This window comes from Pelecanus crispus, chromosome 2, assembly GCF_030463565.1.
Source record: "Pelecanus crispus isolate bPelCri1 chromosome 2, bPelCri1.pri, whole genome shotgun sequence".
NCBI classification, from domain to species: Eukaryota; Metazoa; Chordata; class Aves; order Pelecaniformes; family Pelecanidae; genus Pelecanus; species Pelecanus crispus.
In genome coordinates this window covers 70,435,762-70,447,977 of record NC_134644.1, presented here as the reverse complement: position 1 = coordinate 70,447,977, position 12,216 = coordinate 70,435,762, and the positions used below count along the sequence as shown (strand labels likewise).

The following is a 12,216-nucleotide window of genomic DNA, read 5'->3' as shown; positions in this document are numbered from 1 at the left end:
TTAGAGGTCTTGGGAAAGCTATTATACCAAGCTGCCTGAGCTAGGAGGAGGAAAGTTACAGCTGAAAGATCCAGAGTGGGAACCATGCTCTGGCACCGGGCAATGATAATTCATGGTTGTGGTGATGTCATTCAATGGAATTACCCTTTGAAGAAGTGGAATGCAGAGGGTCATAATTTCAATGCTGGGAATTGGTCTTCATTAAAGATAATGAGGCTGCATCATGCCAGGCATATAGAGAGAACGATTTTTTTTTTCCTGATAGTAAAATCAAGACACTTTTACATTTCCAGCAGGATTTCCTGACCAGTATCTAAAGTGATGGTACACAAGAAGACACCAATACCCTGTCTGCCTTTGGCAGAGATCTCTTCTGAACACAGAATGTTTCACATAGTTACTCTATTGAGAGCAGTTAAAAGTCTTTTATAAAAAATAAGTACTTATTCACCTCAGGGAGATTTACAGGAGCAGGATATTTTTAGTGTACTTTATTATGTTTTAAGAAAGATCAGTGCTTTTCTCCCCCCAGAACCAAGCTTCACCCTACTCAGACTGATATAATTTTATGTATAATATCACAGCATGACTAATCTGTCATGCTTCAAACAGCAATGCTGCTTTGACTCCTTCTGGTTCATTGAAAACTGCTTTGTAAACAGTATAAAATTACTTCGATAATTTCAGGGTGAAAAGGGAGAACCAGGAGCTATCATTGCTGCTGATGGATCTTTAACTGAATTATTAGGAAGAAAAGGGGAGAAGGTGAGCTAATACTGTGTTGTGTTCCTCCAGAATGTTTGGTGGCCTTGTTAACAGCCACCTCTGCTAGATACTGCAGGAGTTCTTCTTGTCATTGCTCTATGTGTGTCTGTCCTTAACAGGGTGAAGCTGGAGTTGTGGGACCAGTGGGACCAATGGTAAGACATTTCCAAAGATGAGTGGATTCTTTTTTTTATTTTGCTTTGGTTTCACAGATAATAGTAAATGTAAAGGTAGTTTGGTTTAGCTTTTCATTCTGTCTGAGTAGGGATGATAAGGAGTATTCATGCTTCAGGGTGATCAATGTCCTTCAGAAAAGAATGTGGTTCTTACATATGTGGTGGTGTAAACTACTGACTTGATTCAGAATTTAAATTCTGGTAGCACAAATGTATCTGTTACTATCCAAACAGACAGTGAAATATCATCAGAGCTAGAAACTTGCATAACTTATGACTCTGAGTGAACTGGGTTTGTTTAGCCCTGAAAAGAAAAGGCTGAGAGGAACTCTAACTGCTCCCTACCACTGCCTGAAAGGGAACTATAGACCAGACAAAGTCAGGTCCTTCTCAGAGATGAACAGGAAAAAGACAAGTGCTAATGATCACAAGTTCCAGCAAGGGAAATTCCAATTAGATATAAAGAAAAAAAATCACAGTAAAAGTGGTTAAACACAGAAATAGGTGCTCAGAGAGATGGTGGATTGTGGAACAAGGTGCTGAGCGGCACGACCTAACTTGGAAGTTTGTCTTGCTTTGAGCAAGAGCTTGTACTAGATGACCTCTAAAGGTCCCTTCCAATCTCAATTTTTCTGTTTCTATGATTTACATTAATACAACTCACTACATCAGGCTCAGTTTCTGTCAGTGTCAATAATTTGCAACTGCCTTGGATTCTGAGGAAGCTGCAAATCAGGCCCTAGAGTCAGACCATTTACCAAAATCAGCATTTAGAGGCCTTCTTTCAGGTATTTGGCCTGATGTTTTTGATTGGACACAGAACGTTGTATGAAAGCACGAGAAATTAGTTATAAAATAAGAACAGTTGCCCGGACTTAGTAGTGTTAGAACAGGAATTAATTTCTTCTAGTCTAGTATTCAAAAGATCAAGGATATTGAATGTTTCTTTGCTTCTGCTTTTGATGTAGCCTGGTTTCTGTTGTGCCTAAGTGAATGTTAGTAGGTATTGTCATTTCTGCACTCCAAGGTGTGTAGGAGATTTTGCCATAAGTTTCTGTGGTCTTTAAAAGGGGCTAAGTGGGTGTGCTGAGTAACTGCTTGCTTAATTACTGGGTACCAGAATACCTTGAGGGGGCTATCCTAACTTACCAGAAGGGTAGTTCCTTTTCTCCTCCTTGTATGACTGCAAGAGGAGTCTATCCTTTCACCTCAACATAGAATCATAGAATAATTTAGAATAGCAGTGAACTTCAGAGATCATCTAGTGCACACCACCGCCCAGAGTAGGTCTATTTAGCTCAAGGACTTGTCCAGTCGAGCTTTCAACATCTCTTGGGATAGAGTTTCCACAGCCTCCCTGGGCATCACATTCCAGTATCTGACAACCTTCTGGGTAAAAAAAGTTTTTCCTTATATTTATTTGGAATTTCTCATGTTCTAGGTTGTGTTCATTGCTTCTCATCCTATTGTTGTGCACCCTTCAGGAAATGTCCTTTTTTTTTATCAGCCCCAAACTCTGTGTTTACCTCTCCTTTTGCACTGCCACGAGATGCTTCATACAGTTTAGCATGCAGACAAGGCCATTCAGAGGTAGTTTTTGCCTGCACTGGTGTGAATGATTACGCTGCAGGAAACTTTGGCACACAGAACTTGTCTCAAAACTTTGCTGAGCCAGTTCCTCTTCTTAGTGCAGAACTCTAGTTTGATCATCACTGTTAATGGGGGTGATTCGTTTTGGTGTTGTCCCATCGGAAAAAATCCCTTTATAGTCAGTGGGAGTCTTGTGCAGCAAAAATATACGGACTTCAGAGTGCTGGGCCAGAGCCTCTGTGACATAATTTACTAGTTTTCATTACGATGGTTCTGTTCCACTTTGCACAAATTAAGACTCTGGCCCAAGAACAGCTTTGAGGTATCTGGGGGCTCTGATTGTTCCTCTGTGCTATTAGGGCACAATGAACTAATACACAAGTTTCCAGAATTTAAAAAAAAAAAAAAAATCCCTACACATTGCTCCCTTCCTTTTTGAGACTTCAGCTGGACAGAAGAGAGGATCACATGACCTTGGAGCATAAAGAGATACAGAGAAGTAATGGTTTGGCAAACGAGAGCTAGGGATAGTCAGGAAGTTAGTACTGTTATTAGCAAAAGCAGAAGAGACAGACTGAATCCAACCTCCTGCCACAGGGGATATGAGAATCTTTTACCTGCTCGATTATGGTGTTCACTGTCAGTGAAGCAGACCACTGCACATTACTGAACAGGAACCCTTATTAAGAATCACAGTGTCAGTCTGCCCAGATCAACTCTCTGCTGTTGTAAATGAAATTTCTTTTTCTGGTAAGCAGTCTCCTGTGGCTTCCTCACTTCCTCCTTTCACTTCTAGCTGTGACTGCTGGTTTCTGTCTCAGGGAGTCACTAACATCTGTCAGGGGTGCGCTGGCACTTTGACAGAGGAAATAGTAGAGGTGGCTCCAGCATGGTCAACTCTCACATTGCTGATGTTTATTTAAAGTCCCAGTTAAACATGAGATCCAGACACTTCTCTTTATTTAAACTAATAAAAAAGTCTGTTTCTAATCATCTTCGTTGCTCAGTAAAGCTCAGATTTGCATATTCTTTAAAGGCTCAAATACTGGAAAGTGAGATAGAAAAATGCCCCACAACATTTTGGATTTTCTTTTTTTCAAACCCCATTATTGGATATGGTAGCATGGAAGGGTGTGTTGGATCATTTTGAAAGCTTGGGGGCACAATATTGAAGTTCACATCTGCCAGAGTCCACCAGCAATCTATTGCCTGCTTTAGACACAGGCATTAGCTTTGATCATATGGGCAGAAATTACCTTCAAACAGGAAATTAATAGAAGTTTAATAAAGGTCCTATCATCTTCGAACAGTTTCAGCTGCCATTAGTGAGCTTCAAACTCTGATTACAATGGTGATGTTATGAGTCAATATGTTCACGTTAACCATTTCTGAATTTCCTTTCTAATCTAGTCTTCAGTTTTGGCATGATAAAAATTACAGCAATTAATCCACGAATTTCAGCTTGATTATCTATAGACAGAGATTATTTAACCAATAATGCAAGGAGGCGCATCTCTTAGCATTTCATCAGACTGAAAAAACAGGAAATTAAACCAGAAATGTTGATACATATGTAAAGAGATTGTCTAGACCCTTGTGGTTTTGCTGAGTTTCAGGAAGCTGACAGCAGATGAAAGTTTGTGGCATCCTCAGGTTTACTGCTTTTTGTTGATCACTTGCTGGCTTCCTAGAAGTTGCATGCTTGCAAAGGCCCGATCATAGATCATGCATAGTCTTGGACCACTTTTCCCAGGCAGCCTGCTTGCCCTTTCTTTTTGCAGTCACTTGTATCAATTTGTGAGGCCTGATGGGTCAGCCACCCCTGTTTAAAGAAGGATCTGTTCTGTTTCAACTGTCAGCCCCATAAATCTACATGCCCAGGCTGGCAAAAGGCATGTAGAAGCCTGGCACTATATGAATTCTCAGGCTGATCCACCGACACTTCCTTATAGGGCCTGGCTCAAAAAAAATTTTTTAAAAAAGTAAATAGAAAGGAGATACACAAAGCATACACCACTAACTGCCTTTTTTCTACTGATTGATACATTTAATTTTCCTTTGATACATGGTGACTCAGTTTTGAATTGCACACCCTACAAATGGCTGAGAATTCAGGCTTCATTTCAGATAAACAGTCTTTTCCAAGCCAGAGCTGACTGTTATATGCAGGCTTCAGCTTTGAAGATCACTCAGCAGAGCGAGTAGAGAGGACATTCTGTGCGTTCTCTGCAGACAATCACAGACTGATTTTTAACGCAAATATAAAACTATGCCTCTTATTCTAAATAATCAAATATATGTCAAAGATGTGTTCCATATATTCTCCATAATCACATTTTCTTTTTTGTCCAGGGACCAATAGGACCTATTGGACCTAAAGGAGAACTTGGTTTCCCAGGACGTCCAGTATGTATTATGTTCTCAAGCGGAATAAAGATAGAGGAGCTTGCTTCTGACACATACTACACTATTTCTCCTTATTTCAGGGCCGCCCAGGACTGAATGGGCTGAGAGGTGTGAAAGGTGATCGAGGCGAAGCATTTAATGTAAGTTCTTACATATTGCAATTAGTTGAAAAAAATCCTGTTAAAATCTTAAGTCAAGTCTGATTTATATGAATTCCTTTAAAATGATGACAGGACTAAAAACCCAAAATGATCTAAAAATAATTATATGTTTCTGCTACTTTTCCTATCTGGTAACAAACATTGAAAAGTTAGCTTCTGGGTCCATCTGGACAATTCTTGCAGATATACATAGTTGTATCAGCTCCCAGGTGTAACAGTTATATGTGCAATTCACTGTTAGCATAGCTGGTTCAAATAGCAAATTATCTGGGATTGCCAATTCTTTCCACATTTCAAAGACTTCCTGATCCAGGCCATCAGTATGACCCCTCATGGTGTGAAGATAGTGCCATAGGCTCTTAGCTATCTAGCAGAGGTACAAACAGCACTTGAGGATATCATAGTGAAGTGGCATCTGCTCTACTAACAAGGAGATACTTGCTAATACCTACTACCTGCTTTGGTTGCCACGTACACATATCCAGAATAATGACCACTGCATAGATGACAGCATATCCATGCCCACCTACAACCTGTAATTATGGAATCACAAGCGATGAACCAAGGTCCTGATGCTGCAAGTCTGGTCTTATGAAAAGGCTTCATACAAGCGGTCTCATGGCAAACATGGAGACTGGGCTACACAACAATAAACTCTGCAGAGCATAAGCAGTAAGTTTCACAATAGCAGAATAATTTGTGTGGTTGTTCTGATGTCATGGGGCAATCTCTGCTAGAAAAATTGGTACCCATACCACAGCAGCAGCTAATAATATTTCATCTGCATCAGAGATATGCTGAAAAAAGAAGACAAAGATATTTTACTGTTTTAGCATAGAAATCATAAGGTAGGGATCATCTAGGCACCAGAAGAGGTGATCTAGTCAACCTCCCTATATTTCAGTAGAACACTCTTTGTAATTGAATTCTGTTGTATGCGTCCTCTGGTTCTACTTTGTTTAAAAGAAAAAAAAATATACAGCTCACAAACTTCAAAACACAAGTATGTTGTCTGTCTGGACAATAAATACAAGTGAGATGGTGATATTGCTTTATCTGACTAACAAGGAGACTGAGAATAGGTAAGTATCTAAGTATCTTCACAGAAAGAAAAGACCTGGTACTAAAGGTTGCTTACACCTCTAGAGGAAGGTGTAAATAGAAATTTAGTTGCTGGAAGGTGAAACCAGAAAAATTAGACAAATTCTAATTGGAAGAAAATAACAGAAAATATGACTAGTCACCAGCAGAAAATATTAAAGTAGATTTTCCATTCCTCCATATATTCAAACAGTGTCAAGGTTCACTTGCTGGATTGTCTGCCTTAACCAAACAAAAACTATCGAAGCAAGTATAACTAGATGAAGTACATCAGGCTGGGAGATTAAAGCAAACAAGGAAACAAAACAGGCTACATGTACTAATAGTCCTTCCTGGAGTGCTCAGGGAAGATAAAATCTAATGGGTCTCTAATATTGATGAGATGATATGTGTCACCTCACATAATCTTGCACTGATGTAGAGGGAAAGATGGACAAGGCGTGGTGACAGGTTTTTAAATGACACAGTAAAGAGTTGGCATATTTTCTTGTAAAGGGCCGTCACGCCTCCAGTATAGCAGGGTTCCTTGAAGGTGCTAATTACCATGTAGTTATCTGACTGGCACTGGAATGTATATGACTTTCAGCAGTCTTGAGGATCCCAGACCAGTCTCAGATACCTAATTTTCCTTGGATGAGAGATCCACTGCCTTTAATTTAGTTTCAATTTTCAGTGCTTTGGGGTTTCCAGTTTAGGATTTGGGGTTTTTTTTCCCCTGGAAACAACAATCTTAGACCATTTTGATCTCCACAGAGTGCTTTAGCTTAAGTATTAAAATTCACCTGACACATTGGTCCCTGTAACTGAATGCTCAGCCTCCCCTCAAACAATTTAACACAAAACTTCTTGGTTAAATGGGGCCCTCTGAGCCCCTTGGCCTTCTTTCTGTAGGCTCAGTTGTATTGCATATGAAAAGATCTGTCTAATATCTTCCTTCTTTCACTTCCTTTTACCAGGGCCCTCCTGGCTTGCCTGGACCCCCAGGACCGCCTGGACCTCCAGGACGTATAGTTTATATCAAAGGAGTAAGTGCAACTGGGGATCAGTTGCTGGTCTCTCTCTGTAGCAGGAACGTGCTGCTCTAGAAACGGTTTGCAAAGGGAAACGTCAAAACTTGTTTCAGGCAACACAGTTTACAGTGGGTGACCTTGCTTGTGTGCACAGGAAAAAATCTTTTAACCAGAGCCACTGTCACGTAAGAGTTTTGCCCCCAACACACAGAGTGGGACCTGCTGACAGACCTGTGAGAGCTCCCAGGCAGCAAGCTGGGCTCTCTGCTCGGGAGGTGCTGATTTTTGTTTCCAGGCTTTGTCCTGTCATGTCTATTAGATCTCTTTGGTGTGTTATCTGCTGTATTATACCTACGTTCATTAAAATAATTTCCCTTGCTGTTTTCAATAGACAGTTTTCCCAGTCTCTCCCAGACCTCATTGCAAAATGCCAGTAAGTCACACACAGAATCTGCTGTTAGCAAAATGCATGGCCATGACAGTACGTAACCAAAGCAGCCACAGCAGCTTTGCAGCTTTTCTCCCCCTGCCGTCTGCTTTGCACTAGAGATGTGTTTTACCTAATCTTCAAGATAACAGATTTTCAAGTGCCTAGACACCCAAAATTAGCCATATATAAAATATATATCAGAACTAGAAACACTAGAACCTTTTGCTTAAAGCACTTTGATTACTTGGTTGTCCTAAAATTTTTAATGCCTTTCAAAGCCCATGTTTCCATAGTTTAAGAGTTGCTTTGGGGAGCTGAACATTTATACATATATGTACATACATTTTTCAGTTGTATATATAAATATTGTCTCCATGTTGTAATGTTTTTAGCTGTTTTTAATTTCCCTGTCCAAAATAAGTCTTGTTATGTATTTTATTGTGGCATGAAAGATGAATCAGAAAAGAAAGATCTTTATTTGACCCTCAAATTCAGTCTATTCACATATAAACATTTATTATCTCAAGAACAGCAGGTGAAGCCCCTGCTTTACAAAGGCAATGACAAAGCCCCCATTACCTTCAAAGGACCTGCAATTTCACACATAGTGTCAAAAGGAAGGAGATGGGGGGTTTATTTTCAGAACACCCTGATGCAATTTTTGTTTAATGAATCATGGAAATTACATCCTACAATGAACAGAGTTCAGTCCTGGAAGTACTTTCCCTAGGGCAATATTGTACTATTAAGCTGTGGGTTAGGTACTTGGAAAGGATTCTGTCCTTGAGAGCCACAGTCCTCCCCTGAATAGTGTGGTGTACAGTATGGCTGTTCTACTTTTCTGTTAGACAGCACAGCTCAAAATAGTATTGTGCCCCCTCCTCCAATTTCCATTCCAGTTCTTTTTCACTTATTTTAGAGATGCAGCTCTTGACTTACACTATACTAAGATGTATTGATACTCATCATCACCCTACCCTTATTGCTGAAGAAAGATGTACCCCTGCTTATGGATCTCTATGTAAATTAATGATAAATAGCCATTACTGTATGGTAATTTGACATTTCTACAGTTTTGGCCTACCACCTCCAGGCACCATCTTTTTACCTCTTTGAATTCCTCCCTTAAATCTTCCCATTCCCACCATATAACATGCTTGTATGCTAATCACATATGTCCATAATCACATATGGATTAGTCAGCCTCACCTCTGAAACATGACTGGAAAAGGCCCTGAGTAACCTGATGTGGTCGATCCTGCTTTGGGCTAGACAATCTCCAGAGATGCCTTCCAACCTCAACTCTCCTATGATTCTCTGTGGAATGATTCAAACAATACAAGCCTATTTTAGCTGAATTTCAGATAAAAACAAAAAGTCACTTTTCAAGAAGGTTACAGTCAGTGAATAATAGCAGTAACTTTTATGTGCACAAGTAATAGAAACCTGTACTTATAAACAACTCTTCGTGCATCTGAGCACCTATTATGTAGGTGAATAATCTCCTAAACCTATCTTAGTTTATAGATAAGAAGTCTGCTGTACATGCCTACATAAATTAATATTGATATAGAACTACAGGCTGAACCCCAGAAGTTTTCCTCATGTGAATTGAACTTCTGAAGTTAATGGAGCTATCCATGTGAATAAGACTTCTAAGAGCTAATACTACAGGATTAGCCAGATGCAGCACCTTTAATTTTTTTTCATACACTTGCTTAGATTCATATAAACAGTATTACCTAGTACTAAGATCTGCCCATTTCCAAGTACTGTGCCACATTTTGTGCCACATTTTAATTCCTGCACTGTCCCTATTTTGAAGACAGGCAGCAGAGGTAAGTAGCGTGCCAAGTGTTACAGGTGGCTCGTGTCAGAACAGGATAGACTAGAATAGCTTCTGCCTCCCAGTTGTGGTGTCAATGCATGTGGAGCATAGGTTGACATCAGACAGTAGGCATAGCCATGATCTGATGAAAAATTTACAAACACAGTCTGTTACCTTGCAGTCAAAAATCAAATCTTGCTTTCAAATGCAGCAACATAAATTCAGAATTATTCTTGGAGAATGAGTTTTCTGATGCTTCACTGGCATGACTGAGAGTAGGATTTGCTGATGCCTCCAAAACGCATGTTGTTACCCTCTTGCTGAAAGCATGTTGCATGTTAAAGAGAGCACAATCCTGAAAAAGCTTGATCAGCTAATAATTGGACCGTGTCAAACTGGAGATAATCCCAGAGTGTTGTTATAATACTTACTGTGATAGCATGCCAATTTTCCAGGCTTTTTACGCCAAGTAATGCACTTCCATTGGTTAATGTGTATGGATAATTTTTAATAGATTTCTTTGTCTATAGGTGAGCACTCCTTACCCTGGAAATCAAGAAGCTCTTAATGTCCATGGTGAGTAATTCTTTTCTTGTACCTTGGTTTAAATAAGCTTTTTTTGTTTTTCTTAGTTAAGCTCTTTTTGCTTTTTCTTGGCTATTGCATAACTGGGTTTATGGGGGTGAAAAAAGGAAAAAAAAAATGGTGGTCTCACTTCTTTTTCTGGTGAAGCTGTAAGATCGTATCTTGGTCCAGTCTCAACATGTAGGCCAAAGAGCAAATGAACCTAGGTCTGCACTTTGAAGATTAAGATTTCTGAATTGAGCAGTGCAACACAGTTTCTGCAAGATCCAATCTTAGAAGTCCTGTGTCAGAGCAGAGGTGTCACACGTGGCTGCGCCAGATCATTACTCTCTGCTCTGGCAATGCTCCTAAGATGCAAATTCTAAAGTCCACCTGATACTACATCCCACCAAGCAACCAGGTGGTCTCATTCCTCCAGTGTTTAACTGACGGTGTCAAAACCACTTCCTGTCTCTGAGTGACTGATACCAAAAAAACTGAGCTTCTAATCAGAGGTCCCATCTTTTTGCTTGAAAGAAAATTATCACAGGCAGGATCAACACATACTGGGTGCTGGAGTCCCAGAGAATATTGCCGAGGGAAAGAAACAGGCTATTAACAGTTCTTTCTGTGAGGGGGAGGTGAATTTTCTGGTGAGACAGAAGAAATGTTTCTCATCTCCTCCTTCACTAGGTAGATGAGGCCTGTAGAAAAGAAAGTAATTTCTGGGGTTTGGGAGTAGCTAGGACAAAAATCTGACCGGCAGACAAAGAAGGAAGTAAGACCAATGGGGAAGGAGGATGAGAAACTCCACACATGAGGACCCTGGGGAAATTGTCACAAGACTGGAGAAGTTTTGTTAGTTTTCACTCCTTTTGATGGAAGGGGGTTTCAGGACAATAGAGGGGTACAATGTACAAAGGTACAACTTTTCAGGACAAAAGTTTGTGGGGTACAATGATGCCCTGAGTTTTTCTTCTGAATCCTTACTGCTGAATGACTTACCTCTTACAAGTGAAAGCCTAAGTCTTGTGCTTGGCAAACTGTCCACATTTCTTCAGGGCTATGTCCACAGAATTAAGTCCATAGAGCCTAGACTGTCCAGTGCTGCTCCTAAATTCAAAGACTCCCAATTGCTTGTCTCCTGCGGCACACAGGGACTCCAAAAGATTTCTCTGTCCATATTTTGTTTTTTAACAAAGAATCCATGATCCAAAAGAATAAGTGTCCACAGAGAGACCAAAGTTCTTGGTTCAAGGCATTTTTCCTTAGTTCTAAGAGTTGACTCCAAGCTGATAAAGGACATTCTGGTCTTTTTAGACTTTCAGCCTAGGTAAAAGCTTGAAAGTGAGGATTTTGACTATGACAATTTTGTTGAAAACTTGTCAGCTTTATTCAATTAATCATTATAGTTCCATTTCTCAAAATACATACTGATTCTCAACCCAAACAGTAAATCCTCAAGTCACTCTGGCATGCATCCCTTCTTTCTTTGGTTTAAGGAGGAAAAGTCACCATTTACATACAGTTTTCATCCCATTTTAAGATTATTGTAATGGTCTGACTGTTCCATTCTTGAGCTAGTATTCCACCAGGTAAGCACAAAGTAGTCACTTACTGTGTGTACCAATCATTAAAATTAACACAGGGCTGCATCTGTGGTTCAGTGCTTTTGTCCTTCCTCAAAGACATGCTCCAAGGATGGATTCAGTTACATGCAGAGGGAAGCAGGTAGTAATTCTGCACCAAAAAGAATGGTGAATGCTGATTGAAATAGTGCTGCCTTGACCAAGTTGTGTGGAAGTCCTTCAGCTCCAATGGTAGTAGAAAGTTCTGTGACAGTTTTGCCCCTTCAGAGCTTCTTGGAGCTGAAAAAAAAGTTGGGACATTAAAACAAAGTCCCAGACCATCCACAGGGAGCAGCCAGCAGTTTTCTTATGATCCAGTAGTACACAATGGAGAAGGAGGTCTTCTCAAGGCCACAGACGAAATAAAGTCAGTGGTCTTCCTCCTTTTAACTACTTATAATAAAATTTTTTTCCTGCCTATTTATTATACTTTCAGAGTAATTGTCTGGAAAAAAAGCAGTAGTGCAGCCTCTAATATACAGCCTGAACCTGTTTCCTAGTTCCCATGTTCCTGGGAATTAAATCACTGTTCCCATCACTGTGCAAAGGAGTCTGGA

The 12,216-nt window shown here is 40.0% G+C and overlaps 1 protein-coding gene across 1 annotated transcript in view; it reads left to right on the top strand.

The window, feature by feature from the left end:
• Positions 1–12,216, top strand: part of COL15A1 (collagen type XV alpha 1 chain) — a 165,774-nt gene that overhangs the window by 131,717 nt on the left and 21,841 nt on the right. The window contains exons 26-32 of the mRNA XM_075705876.1: positions 688–765; positions 885–920; positions 4,884–4,937; positions 5,018–5,077; positions 7,156–7,224; positions 7,601–7,642; positions 9,998–10,043. Coding sequence (XP_075561991.1) covers positions 688–765; positions 885–920; positions 4,884–4,937; positions 5,018–5,077; positions 7,156–7,224; positions 7,601–7,642; positions 9,998–10,043 — 385 coding nt within the window. The remainder of the gene's footprint in view (positions 1–687; positions 766–884; positions 921–4,883; positions 4,938–5,017; positions 5,078–7,155; positions 7,225–7,600; positions 7,643–9,997; positions 10,044–12,216) is intronic.